This window comes from Scatophagus argus, chromosome 9 (genome assembly GCF_020382885.2).
Source record: "Scatophagus argus isolate fScaArg1 chromosome 9, fScaArg1.pri, whole genome shotgun sequence".
Taxonomy (NCBI): Eukaryota; Metazoa; Chordata; class Actinopteri; family Scatophagidae; genus Scatophagus; species Scatophagus argus.
The window spans coordinates 11,866,705-11,893,639 of NC_058501.1; the positions used below are offsets into that span (position 1 = coordinate 11,866,705).

The window sequence follows — 26,935 nt, forward strand, 5'->3', positions numbered from 1 at the left end:
TCCAAAAACAATCAACAGCTTTTATTATTGTTTTTTTTATTTCAGTTGATCCCGTTTAAAGATCTTTTTTCATGATTTTTTTAAACATTATTTCTTGCAATAAACAAACCAAAAAGAGAGAGACAAAGTAAAAAACAGTCACATGCCAGTTATAAAAACAAAACAGGACCAGTGCATAGGTCACATAACGATTGACAGACAGGGAAACAGCGGCCTCTTGCGGCAGAAATAGGAACCACGCAGCCATTATTCCACTAGATCAACCGGATCCCTCTGCGTTGCTAATGGCAACAGACTCCAAACAAACTGAAAGAAACACAGGAAATCCCTCCGAACAGACCTATAGGTATCGGTTTACTTGAGTTTACTTGCGGTGCCCATCTTGTCTCAGGTAAAATGAGCTCACCTTTGTCAATGCTGAAAAAGACAAAGCGGCTTCCCCTGCAGGACCCTCTGAACGAGCAGCGGTAGGTTAGTCACTGGGAAATACTGAAACTTTACTGGACAGGGACATGCACTTTAATATGTCTTTGACCTGCAGGGACAGCCAAAATGTGCCTTTCAGGAGGGATCTGTTAAAAGGTATGTTGTTATTAGAAGTACAATGATTTAGTGATTACTCGATTAGTTGATCAAAAGAAAATTATTATTCAACTATGTTGATAATCAGTTAAATCTTTCAGAAAAAAGACAAATATTTGCTGGTTCCAGCCTCTTTAATGTGGGGATTTCTTGGTCAGTTGTGACAGTAAATGAAAAGTTTTTGGGTTTCTGACTGCTGGTTGGACAAAAGAAGCAATCTGAAGACTTCAGGTTTTCACAGTTCTTTTTAACTTTTTATGAACTGTTTGATTAAACAGTTAACAAGCTGAGAATAATTGTTTGTTACAACCCTAGGTAATAGTTAGGGTTGAGGTGGAGATAATCTGTACCTGTTTTATGTGGCTGCGACTAATGATTACATCTGATATTGATGTAATCAGCAGCTTATTGTTTGGTTTGTAAAACTGCAGAAAATTGTGAGAAATGCTGTCACAATTACTACCTTCACAGTAACACACATAACAAAGCATCATGGCTCTTCATATGTTACGTTTCTTAAATCTCAGTGTGTAAGGTTACTGTCAAATAGCTGGACTGGACTAAACAGTAATTTCCTTTAAAATGTATTGAAGTGGAGGCTGAGAAGGTAGTAGTCTAGTAAAGTACTGTACAAGTGCCTCAAATTAAAATAAAGTGAAATAATAAATGCACGACAGATTTATTTTCTGGGTGTATACAGTATGTGCATATTCAAATAATTGTACATGTTTTATTTTGTATCCTATTCTGTTCTAACCGTGTGTAAGTTCTTTATGTGTAGAATGAGGCTTTAACAAACTTTCATGTCATTGTGCAACCCAGTATTGCACAAGGGCAAATAAATTACCTTGATCCTTGGATATCTACTGAAATACAGAACAGCAATGGGCTAAATGTACTTTGTCACATTCCACCACTGGCTCTGACAAACTGCTCCCCATAACAGGTAAAATATGAAGAAGATCTTCTGTTGGCTTTAACATTTTTCTGTGGTTTTCAGAATTTCGGGCAGGATTGACTGATGGTACTGAATCCTCTGATCCTCCTCTGACCTCTCACACACCAGGATGTCAGGCCTCCACTTCACTCCAAGTCAAAAGCCCCATTAAAGAAAGGTAGAAGTTCATGCAAAGTCTGTCTTTCCAAAGCAAAGTAGATCTTTTTTTATTTATTGTTGAACAGACTTAAAATCTAACCTAAATCTAATCACAGTTGATTTATTTACAATTAAGAGCGAAAAGTACTTTATGTACTTTAACACCCCGATATTCAGGTGCTCCACCAAGCGACTTTGAGCTAATGTCCGCCATGATGCAGCGGGTGACCCTGCTGGAGAAAACAGTGAGGAGCCAAGCACAGGAGATTGAGCAGAAGGTGAACACACACACACGCACACACACACACACACTCCTTCAGATAAATAACAAAAACGCTTCAAACTCACTTTGAATTTTCCTCTGAAGGATAAAAGGATTGGAGTCTTGGAGGAGAAACTGAAGCTCCTGAAAGAATCCGGTAACATTTACAGACATTTGATATATGCCATATGTTTCCAGATAAAAGGTTTGACTTGGGTTGTATCTTTCCTGTGTGTGGGAGGATTAGAGCATACACATGACCTGAGTGGCAGAGAGGAACTTGAACGAAGGTGCCAACAACTGCAGAGTCAAGTATATGAAATGGAGGTAGGTCAGTTTAATTAAACACTTCACTGATATGTTAATGTTATGGTTGACCCACACTGAATTCTGTTCCTTCATATCTTGCAGAACTTTCTAAATGACTATGGTTTGATCTGGGTGGGAGATGGAGGAGGCAGTGACTCAGATGAAAGTGAGCAGCCACATAACATAGAGAGAGGCCTCTGTCAGCCAGGTAGTTTCCATCTGCTGTCATCTCTACATGCTCCAAGCTTCCCCTGAACGCATTTATGTTACCTTCCAAAAATGACTCCTGACATGCCGGGTATTTTTCCTGTGCAGGTGTCTCCAAGGCTGGGGGCTTCCACATGAACTTTGACCTTGTGCTGCAGAGGATCAGGGAGCTGAACGTCCTCGCAGGGGAGGGAGAGTGTTTTGTGCGATCGACAACCACAGGTGCGCAGTTCGCAAAAAAGGATCCTGTCCAGCTGAGTCTCTACAGGAATGGGATTGTCATGTTTGATGGTCCTTTCCGCTCGTATGAGGAGGAGAGCACCCAGGTCGGCTTGCTAAAAATCCACAGCATGTAATCCTTTAAACTGGATCCCTTGCTGGTTCAAACCCTCTTGCTTTGCTCTTGGCAGCGTTGCATGCAAGATCTTATGGATGGGTATTTTCCCATTGAGCTCCAAGAGAGATTTCCAGATGGTGTGCCTTTTGAGGTGAGTTTCTGTTTGTCTGTGAGCAAATGTGTAATTGTGCACTTCTGCCACTAACCAAAATTTCTCGTGCAGGTTCACGACAGGCGAGATGAGGAATTTGTCTTCGGGGAACCGTGGAATAAATTTCCCGGTGAAGGACAGGCTGTTTGTGGGGAAAACAATGAATCTGGTCATGGTCCTGCAAACATCACAGTGATACTATCATGGGTCTCCAGTCTTCATTGTAATTCTCATGTTTTCTTCTGTTTCCAGGCAACAAGTTGAGCGTGGATCAGTTCCTGAGGAGTTTACCAAAAGTGGTAGTAAAGGCTGGCCGTGTGATTGATATCAGGGAGTCGGTGAGGGATACCCTGCAGGTGAGGAGTCTTTCCTGTCTGTGCTTTTGCTCAATGTGCACTCACTACAGTATGATCATTATTTAACAAGTGCTTTCAGCAGGGCTCATCCGATGTCCAGAGCAGCAATTTGGCGATCCTCATAGACACACCTGCACTGCGAGCAATGAAAGACAGGTATAAAAATATTGTGTAGTGCACAGCTTTGTTTCCTAAACGGACAATTAACTGACTTCACAGTGGAAATGTGTATTAAATTGTCGAGGATGATTAGACAAAATATGTCAGGCTGAACTTATGAAGCACAGGAAAGGATAGTATTGCATTTTGTTCTTGGTAACTCACTCAGTGTAGGATACAAGCAAACTGTACTTATGATGTTGTCATGTCTTTTCTAGCTTTACAACCATGTAGAAGTTACGAGGAAAATCAGGGTTTATGTGGTTAAAGGAATTACTAGCTCCACTGACACGCTGCATGATTAAGATGCTGATGTGGTCACGGCGCCTGATTGTCAAGATTGTGGAGATTACTGTATGCACTGGTCTGGAAAAAATAGGGCAGGTCACTTGTTAGCTTGTGATGGGATGTAGGATTCAGATCTGACCTCCTAAAGGAGCCTCAGGCCAGTCTGCGTCTTGATCAAACATGTCTACGCCTTATAGACTGCAGATGGTCGGCCCGGACCGGCCGGCGTCGGCCCGTGATGTCATCACGCTCAAAATGAAGTCAGAGGATGGAAACCGCTCTTTCATACTGAAAATGCACTCCACAGAAACAATCGGCCACCTGCGGCAGTGTCTGGACAAACACAGGTGAGACCGCGTCCTCCTGCACTGACCAAATGTCTGTCTTTACATCACTTGACGCTGGTTGTTTGTATTTCTTGCATTGCAGAGGGGCTGGTCACTCTACTTACGACATCATCAGCGCGTACCCACAGCGCTGCTACGATGACGACCGCCAGACCCTCCAGTCATGTGGACTGATGGCTAACGCTACGCTGCTGCTGAGGAGGAAATGCCCTCAGTGACTGACTGACGCCAATACTATAAAGTTGTAGAGGGTTATAACTACATATTTTTTCCAATCAGCCTTTTTGAGTTGTCTTTGTACCAAAGGTGCTAATAATACCATCAATGGCTCTGTTACATGTGTAAGTGTACTACAGGAAGTCCTGACAGTGAGCCAACATGCACAGTACCAGGACTCTGAAACTGAAGCAGGTAAAGGGAATTCAGCCTTCACTGATTTTATTACTCACACCTGTGGTTTTCCCACTGAGAAAAGACTGATAGATACTCATACTACTGATCCAATGACAATTCTCTTTCCCCCCCAGATGTTAAAACTCTAAGTTGTCCATTTAATTACATGAAACTGGGATCATTATTTTTTATGATACTTACCTCAAGGACAGGGATTGGTTAGTGGTCCACTGTGACTGACTGGATGAATGTGACTGATGGCAGACACACAACATTTTATGGACACTGATGAAATAAAGAGAATTTTATCAATTGAAAGTTGGTATTTGTGGATTTCTGCTCAGAAGAGATGAAAATACTGCAGTTCACAATCAAGCAAAAGAAATCAACATGGAATAAAATACAACAAACATTTTGAAAATCTTTATTTCTAAAATATGCAAATACAAACAAGGACAAAAGTATGAAAATATAAACATCTTTTTCCCTTTTGCAAAAACATTTGAGATGTTAAGGCATGCGGAGCCTGACTTTCCAAAGATAAATCTTGTGCTAATTTAGTTTTCCAAAAAGGTCCCATGAAATGGAAAATGGCTTGTGTGTCCCTGGGTGGGTTGTTGTGTACAATTTTTGTCCAAAAATGTCATTGTTGCATATTTTTGTATTAAAATGCCTTTCTATTCCTGTAAAGTGTCTAGTTATTTTTTCCTTTAAATGGCTTCTCCTGCACTCAGGGCGAATATAAAATTTCATCCAGTACAAAGTTATTGGTGATTTCGGGGTGATCCAGCCAACCCCTCATAACATCCTGTGGGATTAAAACTTGTCCCACTTCCACCTGTACAAGGTGAAGGATCATCAATGACTGCTGCCAGTCTTTGTCCATCCCGACATTAAAACCAGCGCCAACTTCTTATCTAATACAACACACCTCAAATCACAGGAGCAGAGTACTAAAAAAGCCACTTCATGGGACCTTTACACATTGTAGATGCCAAGTTTGCTTAAACACATTAGCACACTGTTACAGCAACACGTTAGGAGGACTCGCTGAGTTGTCAATGCAAACAAAGAAAATAAATAAATAATACTGATGATTAATACTGTCGAACGCGAGTCAGCTGTTATCAACCTGAAATGTACAGTATACTGTGAAGATCTACATGGAGCAGATTCAACATACATCACACAGACTCAAGAGTTTCAACTAAGTTGACGTATCTACCAGGGAGAAGAAAAAAAAAAAAAAACAGTGTAGGGGGCCTCCACACACTCTGTGACATGGCCCAAAATTATCTGTTACATTCAGAGTCAGGGAATGTATAGACTATCCTACTGGTTGATACAATGAGTGGAAGGTCATATTGGAAGAGTCTGCTGCAAACAGCCCTTTGTGGTTGGTCTAAAAATGAATTAGCATTGTGGCTGCAAATGCGACAGAAAGGCACATGGTGTGGGTATTCATTCAGAATGAGGCCTGCAGCAGAGAGAAGCATTCACAGACATTCACAGACTTGCACAACTGCTCTGACCGGAGTTTCTTTGGTAATAAAGCTGCTGCTGCAGGCCAGTTGGTGCGAGAAGCTGATTTGGTATTAAACCCTTCGGTTGTCAAGTCCTATACCTCACAGCAGAGTCCAATGTTACAGTATTCACCATTTTAAATAATGGCATGTTAGTAACATGTTCCTTGTGAATTCAGTTAAAAGCACAGATTAAAATAGTTTCAGTTGATTGTCAACCACTTCTTGAATAATTCCCCTCGAGAGTGAAATTAAGAATTAAATAAATTATATTTGTGGGACTTCTACACAAATATTTATCTACTGGAGTGGAACAAAAAGTATAAGACTGTTTGGTAACTGACAGTATTCATGTCAACATTATAAAAAAACCAAAAAACACCCATACACATACACGCACACACAAACAAACAATGCTTAAGGATCAAGTATTAGAGGTAAGTTATTTTCTGTTAGCCCTTGGACTGAAATAGATGAACTCACCAGGGGGGGAAGGGAGGGAGGGCTCTGAGCTACAGGCAGGCTTGTGAACCAACGTTCAGTCAGTTAAAAGAAGGAGAAGCTAAACCATTTGGGTTTTCCTCTGTCCTCATTTTAAGAATATTAAAATCCAGTCCTCTTTCTGACATTCAGTATCTGATAGACGAGCCTGTTTTAGATGCTACGCAGGTGAAGTGGGGTTACGCAAATTCCTTACATCAAGTGGGTGCTGATGTTATTGAGTGATGCAGTTTTCTCCCATATCCTGCGCATAACGGTCCAGGATCACATTGCGTAGCTCCTCTACATCTCTACGGAGCTGTTGAGCTTCAACCAGCTTCTTCTGCAGCACCTCTGGACTCATCCAGTCCTCTTCCTGCTCCGTCACCTGTGGTGGTGCTGGAGAAACAAAACACGACTCTTATTCATATTGTGTAAACAATGTATTACGTTTAAAGCGATGCGCCTGTGAACAGCAGGAATCAAATAGTGCTTACACGTGAGGCCAAGCAGCAGGGAGAGGTTGGGGTCCTGCCCCTGAGCTCTCTGGGTCAGAATGCTGCACAATGAGCGCAGGTCACTGAGGCAGGAAGCGATCTCCATATGCAGCCTCTGTGTGAGACGAGCCCCGGCCGGCTGCAGGGCAGAGGAAGCCTGGCTAGTGCTCCTCGGCTCTTGGTCGCTCATTTGCTCCTGCAGGGTCAGATTCTGCTCCATCAGTTCTTGGTTCTGGGCTGACAGCTGAAACACAGTAGTCAGCATCGACATACGCCAGTGTCAGGCAATTTATAACCAGGTTTATTAAAGCTTTGGTTCTCCACTTATCGTACGAAGAAACAGTTAAGTCTATCTCACCTCTTTCATGGCTGTGTGGAGCTCTAACACATTCTGCTCTTTGGACAGCACCTCTTCTCTGAGAGCCTGAGAGCTGCTCTCCTCCTGAACTATCTGCTCCTCCAAAGCCTAAAAACACAAACAGTTAATGAGTCCCAAATGTTAAGAGATCATAAACCAGGACAGAAAGCACACAAACGAGAGACTAATTGTGAAGGGATAAACACCTGGATCTGGGAGCCAAGCTGTTCCATCATTCGGTGTTGCTTCTCAATGACCTGCCAAAAGAGGAACTGAGCTTTAAAACTACATACTTGAGCAGAAAGCAATAATAAAATACTTTTTCTTTAATCTTGATATCAAACTACAGCTCTTCCCCCTGTCGGTAGGTGAAGCACACAGCAGCAAAATATAAACATGGTAAACATTATATATTGGACATTTAAAAAAAATAAATAAATAAATAAATAAATAATTTAAAAAAGGGTAGTTACACCCCAAACAAACATCCAAGATTAAGAAAGTGTTCTACTCTTGACGACTGGTTTGCTGTTTTAATCCCAACATACAGAAACTTAATTCCAGAGAAATAAACACTTCTCACTAGTTAAATGTTAACTGGCAACACACTTCCTCTAATCTTCCTCAAACAGATCAACAAGTATATTCAAACCAATTCACTACCGTACACTTCTGTACGGGCAATGAAGAGACCTAAAATGACAATACTCACAAACAGATCATGAAGCCTCATTAGAATGTTACACTTTCCAGCCCAACATGTGGGGTACAACTACTATATTAATACTGCATTTAGTGATAATGTGCCTCGATCCCAGGTGTACACCCACTGTACGTCATGAATGAAAGCAGAGAGCTTTTGAGGAGCAAACGCAAAACAGACAAATAACAACAGACCTTTTTGAGTCTCTGCTGCTCTTCTCTCAGAGTGTTGTTCTCTCCTCTGAGCTTCTCGATATCCAGGGAAGGCAGTCTGGCTCCATCCTCAAGGCCCTGCTGTACCCGCTGCTGCATACTGATTAAGACAGAAATAAAGCACAGAACATACATTATGCAGAGTTATTACTGTTTGAAGTAGCACGCCCCTGAGAAGATGGCACATTGTTGTGGAACTGTGTGTGTGCATACTCAGTAATGGTGGTCAGCAGGTCTCTTTCCCTGCGTTTCTGTTCCTCCAAATGTGCGTCTTTTTCACGTAGTTGCGATTGCGTCGTCTCCAGGCTGACCTCTAATTCTCGTACTTTCTCCTGGAGCTGAGCCACCTGCTGTTCAGCTTCTAGAAGCTGATGTAAAACACAAACATGTCCAGGTTTAATGATTTACACACGTAAATCACAGCAGATCCAGTAAAAGCAGATGAAGCTGTCCCAACCTGCTTGTTCTGGCTCTGGTAGTCCTCCAAGGTGGGCAGGTCAGCTAAATAGCGCTCCAGAGTCTCAATACGCTGCTGGTTCTCTCTCTTCAGCTCAGACTCCTTCTGACACTTCTTCTTCAGGTTGTTGATGTGCTTGTCTCGACTGCGAATCTGCACAAATAGGCAAATGTGGTAAGTGGGATAATATCCTCAAAACAAAACAAGTGACAGGTGCTACACCCAATGCACGACTCATAGCGAGTGAGAAAACTCAAGGAGAGAATGTATCACAAACATCATCACGTCAGCCTCAGAGAAGCTGTTTTAGCACCTTTCTTTAAGCTGCGTGTATGGAAATGAAGAAATGAACTTGCAGATCCTACAGCTATATGCAACACGCTGGATCTATCTATGTTCTGAGTTTAACAGTGATTTTATCAACAGTATCTCAATTCCTGTGGGGTGAGTAAAGCTTCCTGTATCGTTTTTTGTTTCTATAGCATCAGTTGTAAGGAGCTACTGAGGCAAAAAAGGACAGTTTTTTAACTTCTCTTCATTACAAAGATGAAAAAAGTACAGAAATTTTATATGCTGTTCCCAACCAATTAATGCCAATAAACTAAAAAACAAAGAACAGTGACACAGAATGCTTTCATGTTACCATTTCTTGCAACACTACATGTCAGCAGGATGTGTTAGGCAAGCACAAACCCTCTCTTCCTGTTTCTTCATCTCCTCTGCGTGTCTCTCACAGGTCTCCTTCAGGCTCTCAGTTAGTCGGCGCGTCTCAGCCTCGACTGCCCCCAGCCTGTGCTCTGCCTCTGCCTTTTCCAGGGCAGCACAGTCAGTGCGTTCAGCAAACTGCGCCCTCAGGAAGGCATTCTCCCTCTGAGCTTCCTGTAAAGCCACCATGTGATGCCAAACTTTCAATGAAGGTTCTTGAGGGTAAATAGTTTGCAAGGAGGGTGACACTACAACACAGGGTTCTCAGTGTTGTTTGTGGGAGCTAGTTTGTGTTCTCACCCACCTGTAGCCGCAGCATGCACATATCCCCATAAGAAGCTCCACGGCCCAGGAGGGCTCCATGGACTTGCAGCTCGCTTTCCCTCAGACGTTGCTCCAGCTGGGCCATGTGCTGCTTTTGTCTGAACCACAACCAGGTCCAAACATCATCAGCACAAAAACAACAATAAAGTCAGCAACATTGTGGAAAAAAAAAACAACTTCTAACATATCAAATCCTTTAAATCAATCAATTCTTGAATACTTTGTGTAACGAAAATGTGTTCTTTAATAAAGGCTAATCTGTACAATACCACGGTATCGAGTCAAGGATATAAAGATTTCATACTGCTCTACACGAATAGTTAAAGTATTAGTAATACTTGCCTCTCAATGATAAGCTCCTTCTCCTTTAGGAGACTCTCACTGGCTTTGACCAAAGCATCCCATTTGCCAGACTCTGAGTGAGTGGGTGTTGAGTACAGGGATGGGTACTGACTCACTCCAGCACTCATCAACTGCAGCAAAAAAACAACATGTGAAAATATGTAATGATAAGAGATACAAAAAGAATACAGGCCCAATTTTAACCCTTAAAAATAAATTAAATGTGTGCACAGCTGATATCCTACCATTTTATCTCTGCATAGTACAGTGTACTGTTCATTGCAAGCAATACAGGTGTTGAAAGAAATACAAAAACAAATAGTCATCACACAGAACAAAATGTGAAGAGCTCAGAAAAGAGCCCCAGTGCTTCTTGGACTGACAGCTGATCAAACTATTCCTACATCACAGCAGTCATCTTACAATAGAGTAACAGATACTATGACGTAACAATGCCGTCAGTTTCAAATGAAAGAGGAGTAAAACTTGAGGAGCATCAAGCGGTGTCAATCTCTTTCTTTAGAATAGAATGTAATTCCACCTCAGCGGCTATTTAAAGTCTTTCTTTCAACACATACTGAAAGCACTGGCAAATATCAGCGCCCAGAAGAACATTTTCAGCACCATGAATGAATAAATGAATAAATGATTGAATGCATGAATGACAGAATGGATTCCTCCCCTCCTCAAATCACAACTTTAACAGCTAATCATTTAGTTTGAGGCAAAGTTTGAATGATCACCAATCGTAAAACTTGCAAGAAATGTCTTCATACAGTGAAAACCTCTGAGTCCAACAGGACTTTTCATTTAAATGTTCTGCTCAGTCTCAGCTGCTGTACAACAGTTGAAACATTCTGACAGCTTTTTACAGACTGTAAAAAGGAAGCTGTAACAAGCCGTGTAACCCAACATTAACCTGACACCACAAATCACATTGAAGTTCTTGTGGTTTTGATTTTGCTGATTGACTTGACAAGTCATACTATAAAATAGGACAGGGTGTCTGTATGGCTTCAGGCTTTATTCAGTGGAACATTATTTTTCCAGTGTTGACCTATATATGTGTCAGGAACCAAATTTCAAATGTCCCCAAAAACCAAGGACTTCAGCACGTATGCACCTTAAATGCCCTGTGTTTTCCTTAGAAACTCCCCCTCACCATATTCATAGCAGCAAAGAGAAAAAACTATACACTCTTCGAGATTTGAGTTTCTTTATTTCAAGTGTAGTGTAATGTTCTATTTAGGGTAAATGCTTACCTGCATCTGTTCCACTTGCAGGCGTAAACTCTCCAGTTGCTGCTTATGTTGCTGTTGTTGCTGCCAGCTGGACATTTCACTACATCTGTCCTGCCGCAATGGCTCATAACCCTTGGAGCCTGCGTGCTCTCTCAGCAGAGCCTGTGTCTGCAGGCTGAGAGGGTTTGCATAAACTCCAGTGGATCCGCCTCCACCAGACTGACTACTCCTCTGATTAGAGGTTTCTGGTGTGCCGGGAACCCCAGCCCTGGCTTCAGGCAGAACTTTATAGCTGTGCTCCATGCCTCCTCTGTAGGACTCAGAGACACAGTCTGAGGCGTCCCTAATCCCGGTCGTCTGTAATCGGAGTCTGACATCAGGGCATAACCCCCCAAGCAGGGCTGACTGATTTAGTGTGGGCTCCACAGCAGGAGTGTCAAACCTCTGGCCCTCATCCACCCGCGTGTGATCTGAGGGGAAAAGTGAGTGGTCCAGCCCATTCACAAGACTGCGGTAGCGGCTCAAGCAGTCTGGCTTTTGTGCTGCAAGATCACCCCCGACACCAGTCTGAGCATCCAAGTTGGGCGAAGATGCTGATTTGGAGAGAGAGGAAGACTTTGATGTGGAGCCACTTGGGGTTCTGGAGCCAGAGGAAGACCTGTGACCCTCAAGAGAGGACAGGGAATCCTCCTGGACACATGACCGGGGCTTAGAGGCCGGGGCTCCGGCCGTGGATGGCATGACATGTGCAGTGGGTATGGGAATCTGACTGCGGATGGGTTGGAAAGGAGGGCTGCTGCTGGAACTGCAGAAGTCTTTAAAGAGTACAAGAAGAAAGAGTCATTAGAAATTGCATTAGGTGTTATTCCATCACAACTGAACACACAGACCTCATTAAATCAGAATGCAGAATATCTAGAGCAACACCGCAGGTCATTTTCTCTATTTTCAGTCAGTGATGTAAAGTAGATGCACCAGGGTTTATGGGTGGCCTACTTTGATGATGAGGTGTCACCACTGAAAGAATTAACTGGTTCTGACTGACTCAACCCAGGGAATAGGCTTATAATAGACTTAAACCAAAACACAGAATAAAAGCTCTGGATTAGATGATTAACAAAAACAATATGTTGCTTTAGAGGTCTGACAAACCTTGTGTTAGTTGCTATGACACAGAATGTATATGTAAGACAATTATTCTGTTAAGACAGACCTGCTCACTAAAGAGTCTTCGTTTCTAATTAGCAGAAACCCTTGTAATTATTCCCTTAACAACACTATCAGATTACTCTACAGAGTACACACCCAATACATTCCATTAAAACATGCGTAAAACGTTAACTGGGTTCATTTGGAAACCTCAAAGATCACATTATGCTCACAAAGAACTTCTGGAAAAGAGCAAAGATCACTGCTACCAACCTGTAGAAATCTCCACAAGTCCCAACACAGTTCAAAGTTACATAACTCTTATTTCGACAGCATTACTAACCTGAGAGACCTGTTGAAGTCTGCAAATGGGGCATTCACTCCAACGCAACAAACATGTTATTAGCTGTGGCATTTTCTCTAAAGCTGAACTGAGGTGAGCTGAGAAGCAGAATGCTTTAAATCGAAACAGCCTGTCTTGTGCATTTCTGGACAGTACCAAATCAACCTCTGAAGCTAAGACTAACAGCGTCACAGCAGGTAGACCCTGTGCCCAAAGCAGTATTGTCCTCCAATGGCCAAAGTACCAGCCTGTATCAAGCTCTGAGCAAACGCACACAAACAGACCTACACAGGAAAGGTTAGGGGTATTTATAGCCCACCTCTCAAGTTACAGAGTGATCTGTGGGTGCCGCTTATTTAAGCACCTTGCCTCCTCCCACTGTAACAAACATCACACACACACGTGTACACCCGAACTCAAAGACTGAATGGTCTGCTCAGTTTGAACCACAAGTTCGTTAAATTGGCCACTCTTCACAATCACAAGGGAATATAATAATTAGTTTAACAAAAAGTTATACTATTATGGAAACAACTCCAAGCTTTCAGGAGGGTAAAGCTTCAAATATAAAAGCTGCCTCCAGGCTCCACTGATTCATGACTGGCTAGAACAAGTTTGAACTAAACTGTAAGAAGGATATTTGCTCAAAGACATTCCTGCCTTTAGAAAGTATATAACATCATATCAATTACCTGAAGCCTAAAAACAGCATTCTTTGATAAACACACTCACAAACTAAAACTAAAAATCAACGTTCCTTCTTTCTGCTTTCTAAATGGCATTCTAATACTGTTTAATTAACACTCCAAGTATGCTATACTGTATATTTACAACAGGCTATTATTGTGACTAAATTTGGGGCTAATTGTCATGTTGTTAGGCACGCCTGTCAGTTTAAGGACCAGGATAAAGCTGTGCCAGCACCACTAGCATGTTCACCAGTTTTAATTAAAATAAGTCAGGCTGTAAGAAGTAGTTACATTCATAAAAAATCCATAAAAAGAGAACAACTAGAGAGGGAATGTATCCTAACAACAGACCATACAGGAAGTTTCAGGAAAAAGGTGTCACCCATTAAAGATCCCCTACTGGGTTTAACACCTGACAAAAGACATTATGTGTTAAAGTCAAAGGACACCCGCAGAGAAGCCAACACACATAGAGTGTATAGTGCAAAAACACATTGACCTGTTTGCACTCGTTATGAAGTTTCCAATAGGCGGTCCTGCCATGAATACCAACTTTCTGAAGTTTAACTCCCACAGTGTTGATAAACTTCTGATAATTTTCCAGCCTATTATTTTGTCGTGTTTCCTGTTGTACTGGGACCATCCAACCCCAGCTGACCACTGCATGGAATCTTTCTGCTGATGCCTGTCTGTTATTTTTTCCAGTCAGTGTATGGATAGATAAATATACTAGATACACACATCTCCAGTGGGGTGTGTGTGTGTTTTAATATATATATGAACACATACAATATACAGTGGTATGAAAAAGTTTGGGCACCCCTGATCATTTTCAGGATTTTCCTTTATAAATTATTGGTTGTTCGGATCAGCAATTTCAGTTAAATATATCATATAGCAGACAAACACAGTGATATTTCAGAAGTGAAATGAAGTTTATAGGATTAACAGAAAGTGTGCAATAATTACTTAAACAACATTAGGCAGGTGCATAAATTTGGGCACCCCAACAGAAAAATGACATCAATATTTCGTAGATCCTCCTTTTGCAGAAATAACAGCCTCTAAACGCTTCCTATAGCTTCCAATGAGGGTCTGGAGTCTGGTTGAAGGTATTTTTGACCATTCTTCTTTACAAAAAATCTCCAGTTCAGTCAGGTTTGATGGTTTCCGAGCATGGACAGCCCGCTTTAAATCACACCACAGATTTTCAATAATGTTCAGGTCTGGGGACTGAGATGGCCATTCCAGAACGTTGTAGTTGTTCCTCTGCATGAATGCCTTTGTAGAGTTTGAGCAGTGTTTGGGGTCGTTGTCTTGTTGAAGTATCCAGCCCCGGCGCAACTTCAACTTTGTCACTGATTCTTGAACATTGTTGGCAAGAATCTGCTGATACTGACTGGAATCCATGCGACCTTCAACTTTTACAAGATTGCCAGTACCTGCACTGGCCACACAGCCCCACAGCATGATGGAACCACCACCAAATTTTACTGTGGGTAGCAAGTGTTTGTCTTGGAATGCTGTGTTCTTCTTCCGCCATGCACACCGCCCCTTGTTATGTCCAAATAACTCAATTTTACATTCATCAGTCCACAGCACCTTATTCCAAAAGGAAGCTGGCTTGTCCAAATGTGCTTTAGCATACCTCAAGCGACTCTGTTTGTGGCATGTGCGTAGAAAAGGCTTCCGCCGCATTACTCTCCCATACAGCATCTCCTTGTGCAAAGTGCGCTGAATAGTTGAACGATGCACAGTGACACCATCTGCAGCAAGATCATGTTGTAGGTCTTTGGAGCTGGTCTGTGGGTTGAGTTTGACCGTTCTCACCATTCCTCGCCTCTGCTTATCAGAGATTTTTCTTGGCCTGCCACTCCGGGCCTTAACTAGGACTGCGCCTGTGGTCTTCCATTTCCTCACTATGTTCCTCACAGTGGAAACTGACAGCTTAAATCTCTGAGCCAGCTTTTTGTATCCTTCCCCTAAACCATGATGTTGGACAATCTTTGTTTTCAGGTCATTTGAGAGTTGTTTTGAGGCTCCCATGTTGCCACTCCTCAGAGAAGATGCAAAAGGGAGAACAACTTGCTACTGGCCACCTGAAATACCCTTTCTCATGATCGGATTCACCTGTGTATGTAGGTCAAGGGTCAATGAGCTTACCAAACAAACTTTGTGTTCCAATAATTAGTGCTAAAGGTACTCAAATCAATAAAACAACAAGGGTGCCCAAATTTATGCACCTGCCTAATGTTGTTTAAGTAATTGTTGCACACTTTCTGTTAATCCTATAAACTTCATTTCACTTCTGAAATATCACTGTGTTTGTCTGCTATATGATATATTTAACTGAAATTGCTGATCCGAACAACCAATGATTTATAAAAGAAAATCCTGAAAATGATCAGGGGTGCCCAAACTTTTTCATACCACTGTATATATGTAATATTCAGAACACTTTGAATGTGACATTACACTCTACATACATGGGCCAATTACCATTTAGCAGTCCAGTCCTGGCATCCCAAAACCCCATCTGTCTAATTAACCTTAAAACCACAGAAGTGCAAGAGAGCCCTGGGGCATTTTTGGCTGGGACTTTAATCTACCTTTGCAAATCTCCCGAGCACCCACAGTGGATCATAAACACACCACCACTTAAACATTCAACTCTGGCTGTACAAAAGTGCTGGAGCACCATCGCTGACAGACAGAACTCAAAACAATGTTACGTAAAGTGCTCCAGGCAGCGGAAGAACAAGCAAAAGTCATCACCTTCTGTGCTGTCAGATGCGGAGGTGCCAAGACCAGTGTCCCCACTGTCCGATGTTCCAGGCCGGCGGCCAAAACGGCTTTGGAACTTCTCTGACACAGCTGGTGTCTGCCACTCCATGTCAGCAAACCGGGCTAAAATGTATTTGTGAAACAGGACAATGGCAACAGAAGAGCATATCAACACATGCTAAACATACACACTGTTTATGTATTTTGTGTGCAGAGCGTCAACTAACCTGCTGGTTTGGATTCAATATATCTCTGTGAGGTCGTCATGCCAAACAAGACAATATCACCTGATAATGAAATGCGGAAGTAATTAAAATGATCATATAACGGAAGTACAGACACACAGAGAGATATTTAAAGCTTGTTTAGTTTAACGTATATAAACAACTTGTAAAAGTTATCACTGCCCATATTTTTTAAATATCTTGATCTAGGTTAAGTTTGACTGATGAGCAAATATCTGAAAAAGTCTTCCGAAGGATTAGTTACCTGAAGAAAACAATTTAATAATTTGGTTTTAGTGACGAACCAAATATTCAGATCTGAACAAAACCCTCTTTCTTGCACACTGCATCTTGTGAACTCAACGTTCAAGGCCTAAAATTCAACAGCTGTTAGCTATTGACTGATTTGCTCACCTATCAAACTCATCTGCCCATCAACATGCCAGAAACAACCTCGACATACTTTTCTGGGTAGCAATAAAAATAACAACATGAGCACATGTCTTAACGTTACATAATCTGTTACACAAACATCTATATCCCTAAGAGGCTACAGGAACGTACATTATTTATGGCAAGCGAATATAAGGATTACGGATGGATAAGGGCGGTGTGAGATGCAGTCTGGCTCTTCTAAACTAACTACTAATCCTATTCACTAGCTAATTCATAAAAGCAAGCTATCAGCTAAACGCGACTAGTGGCTGAATTTGATTTGTTAGAATAATATGATGCTAGCCTAATGCGACAATCAAATATATCCACGTCTGTCCTGTCGTAAAGGGATACCTGCTTTAAGATTTCCTTTCTGTAACGTTTAATTTTTGTTGTACTGCGATACGCTACACCAATAACCATTTTAGCTAATCCATGACAAATCCGTTTCCGTCTAACAAACTAGCTTCCGTCCAACGCTAACCGCTAACACAGCGTTGCCATTTGCTTAGCTAACGTAACTCGAGTTAACAATAACGCTACAAATCTCCGTTACCTCTTGTCCTTACAATACTTTTGCTAAATTCGGCTTCGGCGCTGACGAAAAAGCTTTCTTTACCTTTCGTTTCACATTAACACAGAATGCAGTCACAAATCACGGTTTGAGGCTGAAAACCGAAGCTGAATCTGAACCATCCGTTGCTGCTGCTGTTCCGCTAGCCAACTGCACAGATCCCCTCTGATGGCAGACTACCCATCAAAGACACAATGGCCGCTTGTTTAGTGTAACAGCGCCGCCCGTTGAACAGTGACGCTTCGTGTTGTCTGAAAAACCGTTTGAGGGTTTCCTGTCTGCAAGGTGCATGCGTCCGTAGTGGTTTCGCTTGAAAGACTACAGTACAAATGCTAGTCTAACAGTGTACTCAAGACCCGCACTGAAATGCTGCTTCTGATACAACAACAAAATGAGCGTTCATTCTCGAGTTATACAAAACGAACCCAATCAAGATTCTTTGAGAATAATCTAGAAAATGAGACTTTTGCTGTAAGTGGTCAAACCTATTAAACTCTTTGAAATATCTTTATAGAGATAACATAAGTAATTGACATTGAGGTAAAGCTATACGGTTAATTACAAAAATGACGTTTTTGTTGCAGATTTGGCATGTTACACTAACCCACAGTAAGACAAAATGGACTACATTAGAAAATAATTTTGGTTAAAAAAAAAAATCTACTGATCCTAGTGGCGCAATTTAAACACTTCTGCTTTTCAGTTTGAATGAAGTTGTTGGTTCACACCAGTCAGAACAGCTTTTGATGACAAAGCAGTGAAAATACCACAAATGCTGACATCAGTTTGTTACAGAAGTTGGATTTGTAACACGTAACTTCTAACACACAGTGACACATAGGGTGCAAACAACAGAATGTTTTGTTTTTTCCAATATCATCAATAGGAGTTTCTGTGCTGTATTTCTAAGTACTCATCATACATCACAACAAATATCTCCAGATCTAATCCAAGATGTTTGCCTCATAGATGCTGAAAGGCATGCCTCAGAGGACACGTGTTTGGGCCTTATCATTTAGTGAAACAGCTGAAAAGAACTGAGACAGGCTATAATGAAGAAACCATGTTAGATTTTCATCTTTTTTGTTCAGTATTTACGTTAAAACCTCTGTGTTTTTAAGTCCCACATCCAGCTTCTCTTGCATTTATTACATAGAAAAGATTCGTCTTCTTCAATTTGTCCACCTCTGATAACATGCAATAGAACAATAAATATATGTTTTTCATGCTTTTTCCCTACTCTGTTGTTGATGAATGCATCTCTCTCATTTAGATGACTTCTGCCTGTTCTGATGATACATTTTATCACCTGCCAAATTCACCATGAGCGCAATAAACACCACAACGTCTTGTGTTTTAGCCTGACTCAGTATATCCAGTTTATCCTTACATGCCACTGAAGTATGGTCAGATCATACTTCTGATCCCTTGGTTGTCTGGCTAGTTACTGAACTGAACTGAAGTATTGTTTTATTATTCTCTCATTGTCTGTGACCAGTACATAAAGCTGCCTCACTTAAGTTCTTAATTTGCAATGATCAGATTTTTCCTCTGCTTGGAATGTTGCAAAAAAAATCAATAAAAGGATTCTCTTTAAGGTATAGAGTGAGGTTTTTATTTTTATTTTTTATTTTCCTTTTTGCTTTTTTGTGCCGTGGTATGAAATGTTTGTTGATGCAAGATGTAATTTGTAGACAGTGTGCTTTTATTCTGAAATAAACACGGGGCGGAAGTGTTTGCTCTGTTGTAGCAGGCGGAACAAAGTTGCGTGATACGTTCAGTGGGAGGAGGTTTGTGTTCAAGTCAGAGAAGGTATTAGCGTGAACCCTGTCAACAAACTCACATAGAGTGTGATTCATCACGTCTATTAAATGGACATTTCTTGACAGAGGCCCATTTAGTTCAAGGAAAGCGGTGAGAATTATTTAGCAGTCGTAAATTTTAACTAAAGCGTTGAAATTGTTAACGTTACATGAAGTGGACGTTTTGTTTAGCTAGCAAGGTAACGCAAATACGCTAACGCCAGCTACTTGGTAAACGGCAGGTCTCCTAAAGGCCTGATGCATAGGTGGCTAAAGGTTCTGGCAGGCTAACAGCGCCTTAACATTTAAATAATTGTCAAGGTTTTGCGAAACATTCAGCCTATTGTAAAACCGACAGAGCTGCATAGCTACCATCAGCTAGTTAGCTAGCGTCAAGTTAATAAACTCGCCTTGTTGGGGTTTGTTGACGGGAGCAAAGCCACTGTCGTTGGCACTGAAGTGAACAAAGTGTGTAGACCAGCTATCGTTATATGTCACTCGTCTTTCGATTGTTTAAAAAAGGAAAATAAAGAAAAACATTTGCTGAATATTTATTTAAAATATTTGCTCACCATCTCAGCCTTAACGCATAACTGATATTAGTAGAGATTAGATAAGTAACAGCTTCACGCAAAGTGTTCTTCCTGTATTATATACTCTTATCTTAATGTTTTCAACTTCTCTCCAGCATATTCTCGAGAAATACAGATTAAATGTCATCTGAGCTCTGACACCTGGCACCTCCACCCCGACCCTAATTTATGTTTTGCGGTGAGGCCATGACTTCTGGCAACATCACCAGGGATATCCTGCACAGGCAGATCAGAGTGAGTAAACAAATGGCAGAGCATCCTAGAAGCCTAGTCTACCACTGAAGGGACAATGTGTTCATCATATGTAGAAATGAGGTGGGGGTGGGCGTGGAGGGTACCCAAACAGACAACAAAAAGCATTGTTTGCAGTTTTTTGAATTACCTTTGTCATGTCCGACATCTGATGGAGACTTTGATTCATGTCTTCAGGACAAGAGAGCACCTGGTTTCCAGAGGTTCTATCATGTGACTGACCCCTTCATCAAGAGACTTGGACTGGAAGCTGAACTTCAGGTTAGTGACAGCAAGTGTCTGTTTGCTTGTAGAGGGAGCAAGTTGTAAAAAGGGAAGGAGGCTGATATTTTTGTGTATTATATTTTCGTACAGTTTATACTGTCTGTCTCAACAGGGCCATACTGGCTGTGTGAACTGTCTGGAATGGAATGAGCAAGGAGAGTAAGTTTCAAAACTTGAAGTTTTCATTTTGACTGTAATTAAAGTCTTTGACTTAGAATCATGGAGTGGGTTACATTACCATTTAACTGTGCCAAAATACTTATTCCGATGTATTTTATAGACACTGTACTGTAAATACTTATTGTGGCTAGGTTGTATGTCCGCATAAAATTGGTGTATCCACCAACAATGGATTCAGCTTTCTGGTAAATTAGTCCTAATGGCTAACCCCAAGATCAATAGATAATAACTATCATTTATCTTTATAAACAATGAAACGTGAATCCAGTGAGTTCTGCATTATACACTTTAACTGGTGATCTTATTATATTACATTTTTTTATTCAGTCTACTGGCGTCGGGCTCAGACGATCAACATGCTGTCATCTGGGATCCCTTCAGACACAAGAAGCTTACAACTATGCACACAGGTCATGCAGCAAATATATTCTCTGTAAAGGTAAGAAGGACTGATGATGTAAGATGAATGTATTCGATTTAAGAAGGGGAAAACGGGTTCAAATTTTACAGTGGCTTTGTTTACATACATGTTGATATTGGAGTCATAATGTGATTAAGGAAGTAATGTAAATAAGGTTTACTGTTGTTGTCTTATTGCATTATGCTTACAGTTGGAGCAAGATAAGTGGAGTGCTCCCATTTTCATCTTATTGACAGGAATTCTAATTGTATAAACACATTTCTAACTTCAACCTACTATGCCTATCTGCTGGTAAAGTGCTTTGCTCTGCTTCACCTTGCTCTTGCTCTAGTGACCATCAAATACTCTGGGTGATACAAATTCTGTTAGTATACATTAGGTGGCACTGTTGGCCTTTTAATGAGCAGTATGTTGGTTGACTTGTCTTTGTTGTGGTTATGTGCAAAAATTGCCACAAGGGCACTGTAGGTTCATGACAGAAAGCTTGGGGATGAGGTCAAATATTGCAGTGGAAGAAAAAGTGGAAGTGGCATTAAAAACCATTTATCAGACTGTCAGCCATGGCACAGAAATGGCAGTATTGGTGCATTGGTCACATAAATACTCTATGTAAACACCTTATTAATGCCTTAATCTGTGGTTACTGGTGCAATTGAATTGCTGTGTGATTTAAAGGAAAGCCACTGTGAAACATGTGAAGCTCATTGTGTTGTTTTTGTCTGTCCACACAGTTTCTCCCTCACTCCGGCGACAGAATTTTGGTAACAGGTGCAGCTGACACCAAGGTCCACGTGCATGACCTGACGGTGAAGGAAACCATCCATATGTTTTCTGATCATACCAACAGAGTCAAACGTATTGCCACTGCACCCATGTGGCCCAACACCTTCTGGAGTGCTGCGGAGGATGGCATCATCAGGTTAGCGTCCAGGCTAATTTAATGCTCCAAGGGCCAGGAATGAATTAAATCAGTCAAAAGATATCCCATACCTACCTATGGGACAGGGAGTGAGTTCACTTTCTCCTTGTTCACGGCAGACAGTATGACTTGAGGGAGAGCAGTAAACGCTCTGAGGTGCTGATTGACCTGACAGAGTTCTGTGGTCAGCTGGTTGAGGCCAAGTGTCTAGCTGTCAACCCGCGGGACAACAACTACCTGGCAGTGGGAGCCAACGGGCCTTTTGTTCGCCTTTATGACATCAGGATGATTCACAACTACAGGTTGGTGAAGTTTTTTCATTTTGGTGTCATTCGTTGGTGGTCGTTAATCAACAGCAACTCAAATGTGATACATAGTCCATTCCAGTTTTTGATATACAAAAGCTCAAATGGGTTTTAAGCAAGTTTTTTTTTTCATTCAACAGGAAATCTCTGAGTCAAGGCACTTCAGCAGCTGTGCACACGTTCTGTGAGAGGCAGAAGCCCATCCCAGATGGAGCTGGGCAGTATTATGTTGCAGGTGCATATATGTCTGGTATCAAATTTATTCAACTGGTACATTTGTCTTCTGATTATATGGTTATGACATCAGGAGCTGTGCAGGTTGCAGAAAAGTGACTGTGAAGGATGTAATTGAATAACATCACTTTCTCTTTGAATGCTCCAGGGCACCTGCCAGTGAAACTACCAGACTACAATAACCGCCTAAGGGTCCTGGTGGCCACCTATGTAACCTTTAGTCCAGATGGCACTGAACTACTTGTTAACATGGGTGGCGAACAGGTAATGCTTGTTCGAACCAACAAGGAATAGTGAGAGGAGTTACTAATTTCTGTTTCATTGTTTAAACATTTGCTTTTTGATGGTTTCTCTAGGTGTATCTGTTTGATCTGACATTTAAGCAAAGGCCATACACTTTCTTGCTTCCAAAAAAGTGCCAATCATCAACAGGTAGGTCTGTTCCACCTATATCGGCAACAGAACTTGAATGGTGCCTCAGAGATGAGGTGATAAAGTACTGCATCTATAGATCTGCTGATCTGGTTTCTGAAACATTGGTTTTCCAGGAGAGGTACAGAATGGAAAGACAACCAATGGCGTCTCCAATGGAATTCACTTGCCAACCAGCCATATTCGCTTTGCCGGAGGCAAGATGCACTCTAGGTAACCGTAATTTCATCCTGTGACTGCTTTTTTTATGCACAGGTGAACTTTTTAAAGGTTTCAACTTGAACACACATGAGTTATGTTTCTTCTACTCTCTTTGTTTTAGTTCTACTGAGCTCCCTCCTCACTTGGAGAAGATAAAGCAACAAGCTAATGATGCATTTGCCCGGCAACAGTGGACACAGGCCATCCAGCTGTACAGTTTAGGCATTCATCAGGCCAACTGCAATGCCATGCTGTATGGAAATCGGGCTGCAGCCTACATGAAACGCAAGTGGTATGTGTCATTGTGTCACTGCAGAGAGACAATTCATCGTCTACTCCTGTACGGTGTAAGAGCAGTTACCCAGTGTTTGTTTACATTCACAGGGATGGAGACCATTATGATGCTCTCAGGGACTGTCTGAAGGCTCTGACTCTAAACCCTGGTCATCTGAAGGCTCATTTCAGGCTGGCACGGTGTCTGTTTGAGCTGAAGTATGTGGCTGAAGCTCTGGAGTGTCTGGATGATTTCAAGGGAAAGTTTCCAGAGCAGGCACACAGTAGTGCCTGTGATGCTTTGGATAAAGACATCAAGGCTGCTCTTTTCTCCAAGACAGAATCAGGTAGAAATGTGTCAATGGCTGATTTACAGTAGCTCTCATTTGTTAAACAAGTATGTACATATTTGAATTTTAGAACAAACATCCAGGCTACGCTGCCACTAGATAACACTGGTTAGAAACAAAGTATGTATACAGTTGAGAGAGTGAAACTAAGAATTTTGGGGGGTTTAGAAACAGATACTGTAGGTATGAGTGTGTCTGTTTGTTCTGCATTTCAAGAGACAGTTTTTGCTTATTTGTAAATGTATCTGAAAGTGTCTGTGGTAATAGGTAGGTTTTTTCTCTTCACCAGCAGAAGATAAGAAGACCAACAGCTCCATTCGATTCCACTCATTCAGTCGGAAGGAGTCGATCCCCGAAGATGAGTTGGTGCTGAGAGAGCGTAGCTTTGACTACAAGCACAGATACTGTGGTCACTGCAATACCACCACTGATATCAAAGAGGCCAACTTCTTTGGAAGGTCAGTAGATCTCACCCGCGGTCTGCTGAGGCATCACTAGGGGGCATTCATGAGCTCTGTAGCCTGAGACAGAGCATGTTAAACCTGTGTATAGAGAATAAATAAAGCAAAAATCAATGGTGAAAAATGACTTTCGTTCAGAAAGTTTGAATTAATTAGAACTAGTGGAACGTAATATGTATGTAGAACACAGAATCTTTTCACTTTTTGGGATTCCTAGTGAATACAACATGTAAGAACGCGGTTCATCAGGTGGGTCTGAATGGATTCCTTTACTCTACAGCAAAGGCCAGTACATTGTCAGTGGCTCAGATGACGGCTCCTTCTTTATCTGGGAAAAGGAGACAACGAATCTGGTGAGGATCCTGCAGGGGGACGAATCCATAGTCAACTGTCTGCAGCCCCACCCCAGCTACTGCTTTCTGGCCACCAGTGGTATTGACCCTGTGGTTCGATTATGGAACCCTAGACCAGAGGTACACAGCTGCTTTGTATTTACTTACACATTTTAAATGTTGAATAATACAAAAATCCTTTACCATTACAGCTGATTTTGTATTTCTTTCTTACTATTGCCTTTTTTTTACCGTCTACTTTATCATAATATAGACAGAGAGTGAAAACGGGCGAGTGGTGGAGGACATGGACGGTGCTGCTCAGGCAAACCAGCGGCGTATGAATGCTGATCCGCTGGAGGTAATGCTGCTCAACATGGGCTATCGCATCACAGGCCTGCGGGGCGTCGGCCCAGATGGCTCCGATGACGAAGACAGCTCAGAGGGACAAGTGCAGTGCCGGCCAAGCTAAACAAATTGTCGGGCATTCTATAGAATGGAAGTAGGAAGCAAAGCACTCTCCCAGCTCCTGTTTGAATCTTAATTTCCACCACGTCTGACAGAAACATTGAGTGAATGTCGTGTCACATCTCTGCACTATGCATCGCCCTCCCCTGTCCAAAGAGAGGACTGGTGGAGACCACTTTGGGGAGAGGAATTCATTGAGCGTGGGAACACCCATCTTACCCCTTCAAAGCACTGACAGCACCTCAACCTCTCCATCCACCCTATGGTGGCGGGGTGACATCTTTGAGGAGAGCGCACCTTCCACGTCACTCCCCAGTTTCTCACGAAGAAGGAGGAGTTCAGCACTTATCCCCTCCTCAGGTTTATGTTGGAGAAACACACAACATGTAGAAGGAGAATCCTGCTATCGGGCGACCTATTTTCAGGTCATTGTGTCCACACAGTTGCGGTGTCCTCCGTGGAGCATCGGATCACAGACCAGAAGATGGCGCTTTGTTGCGTCTCTGGTCTGCTCTACAGTTAGAGCTAAGAGTCTTATTGCCCGCTCATCTCAGAAAGGCTGCACGCCCAGGTCATTGATACTGAGTTAGACTTGATCATATTTTCAGTTGGAGTTTTGGTCACAGGAAGCCTAGAATTAATCGTCACTCGCCAAGTTATGAAAGTCGCAAGTGTTGCTCTAATGAATGTGTTTATGAGGTTTTTTTTTCATTTTACAACAGTTGGAAAAAACACATGGATTTTTCTGCCAAAGGTTGTCATCGACCATTTCAACAGCCAAGGATTAATGTTTGCTTTCTTTGTTTCACTGAAACATAGTTTTGGCATACTGTGCTTCTTTTAGTTAAGAGGTTTTACTACAATAGATTGTTGATAAGATCAACAAGGTATCAACAAAGAAATATTTGTTTAAAAAAACTTGCTAATACAGCTTCTTCATTTTAAACCATGTCCCGTTAATTGCAAATGATGTTTAGCATGAAATGTGAGTGTGAAACTTCTGTTGGGTATTAGTGGGACACAGATGCTAATTTGTGATATATGGCTACTGATGTGCTAAGTATTTGGTGGTGATGGGGTTCCTGCCCACTAGCTGCATGGCTCCAGCACCTGCTGCAGCCAGGTGCTCAGTCCTGCTTGCTTGAGGTTTCTCTGATTGTAGCTGTGGGAAAGAAAAGGACACAGAGTCCCCCCATCCATTACCCAGAGCTCACTGGGTCTTCTTTGCCCCCCCCGATAGGGTAAATGTTAAGGAGTGTGTCCTCGACAACATGCAACACTAGGCTTCCATGTGTTTTCCTTTGTTCATTAATTTGAGATAACGCTGTTTTTCTTTGAGGGATCCTATAATAACCTTTGTTGCAAACAAAGTAAAGAATAAAGTTATTGAACACACTCTTGTCTGTGTGATTATGCTTTGGTTCTTTACATTAATGAGCAATTGTTTGACATTTTAACCTAACAGTTATGCAACAGATACAGCAATACTGACACATGATTAACTAGACTGGGAAGATATACTGTAGATGAGTCTATGGTATGAATTCTAGGGTATCTGGTTCATTCATCAATGTCTGCTTTTGCTGACTATTAGGCAACAAATATGAGCACAGTGCATCACAAGCATGAATAGTTGTGTGTGTGTGTGTTATTTTCTCATGCTCCAAATAATGTACAGTAATGAGGTGACCCAGCTTTAGGAGTACTGGCAGTCACTGTGAAAAAGCTCCCAGCTGACTGAGACTGTGAGTTTGGGTGCCAAATAGGGCTGAAAAGACACAAAAGCTCTGCTATGAGCACGATGAAGATTATAAATTAACCATTTATACCGTGAAATTAGACAAGATACACCAGCAATTATAACATGGATGCTAACACGGTAAAAATGTCTGTCTGTACTTATAAAATCAAATTAAATTAC

The 26,935-nt window shown here is 41.7% G+C and overlaps 3 protein-coding genes across 6 annotated transcripts; 2 read left to right on the forward strand and 1 right to left on the reverse strand.

Moving 5' to 3' along the window:
* The first annotated feature begins 50 nt into the window (after window positions 1-50).
* ubxn11 (UBX domain protein 11) lies at window positions 51-5,517 on the forward strand. Its single transcript, XM_046398447.1, is given in 15 exon segments — window positions 51-467; window positions 542-582; window positions 1,583-1,665; window positions 1,667-1,697; window positions 1,856-1,956; window positions 2,046-2,097; window positions 2,188-2,267; window positions 2,352-2,457; window positions 2,565-2,782; window positions 2,867-2,944; window positions 3,017-3,113; window positions 3,197-3,300; window positions 3,380-3,456; window positions 3,945-4,094; window positions 4,177-5,517. Coding segments are annotated over 15 exon segments (1,425 nt in total). The 5' UTR covers window positions 51-396; the 3' UTR covers window positions 4,313-5,517.
* On the reverse strand, window positions 4,896-17,836 carry cep85 (centrosomal protein 85). 2 transcript variants are annotated; one of them, XM_046398444.1, is made up of 14 exons: window positions 17,573-17,836; window positions 16,522-16,581; window positions 16,286-16,417; window positions 11,351-12,144; window positions 10,089-10,219; window positions 9,727-9,844; window positions 9,411-9,596; window positions 8,718-8,870; window positions 8,474-8,628; window positions 8,243-8,360; window positions 7,552-7,602; window positions 7,346-7,453; window positions 6,988-7,231; window positions 4,896-6,889 (listed from the first exon to the last, which is right to left on the reverse strand). In XM_046398444.1, exons 2-14 carry the CDS (start codon window positions 16,559-16,561, stop codon window positions 6,726-6,728), a joined length of 2,394 nt encoding a protein of 797 aa, XP_046254400.1. In that variant the 5' UTR covers window positions 16,562-16,581; window positions 17,573-17,836; the 3' UTR covers window positions 4,896-6,725. The 2 variants fall into 2 exon arrangements, with proteins under 2 accessions (XP_046254400.1, XP_046254401.1); XM_046398445.1 differs by lacking the exon at window positions 17,573-17,836 and adding an exon at window positions 16,784-17,548.
* A 1,443-nt stretch (window positions 17,837-19,279) lies between these two features.
* wdtc1 (WD and tetratricopeptide repeats 1) lies at window positions 19,280-26,409 on the forward strand. 3 transcript variants are annotated; one of them, XM_046400363.1, is made up of 16 exons: window positions 19,280-19,339; window positions 20,018-20,156; window positions 20,352-20,435; window positions 20,551-20,597; window positions 20,946-21,057; window positions 21,771-21,958; window positions 22,078-22,260; window positions 22,404-22,498; window positions 22,646-22,761; window positions 22,854-22,929; window positions 23,046-23,142; window positions 23,252-23,422; window positions 23,515-23,750; window positions 24,043-24,211; window positions 24,495-24,687; window positions 24,821-26,409. In XM_046400363.1, the coding sequence occupies exons 2-16, from the start codon at window positions 20,091-20,093 to the stop codon at window positions 25,016-25,018; spliced, it is 2,031 nt and encodes a 676-aa protein (XP_046256319.1). In that variant the 5' UTR covers window positions 19,280-19,339; window positions 20,018-20,090; the 3' UTR covers window positions 25,019-26,409. The 3 variants fall into 3 exon arrangements, with proteins under 3 accessions (XP_046256319.1, XP_046256318.1, XP_046256320.1); XM_046400362.1 differs by having other exon boundaries at window positions 19,284-19,441; XM_046400364.1 differs by having other exon boundaries at window positions 19,284-19,441; window positions 24,046-24,211.
* The last annotated feature ends 526 nt before the right edge of the window (window positions 26,410-26,935 follow it).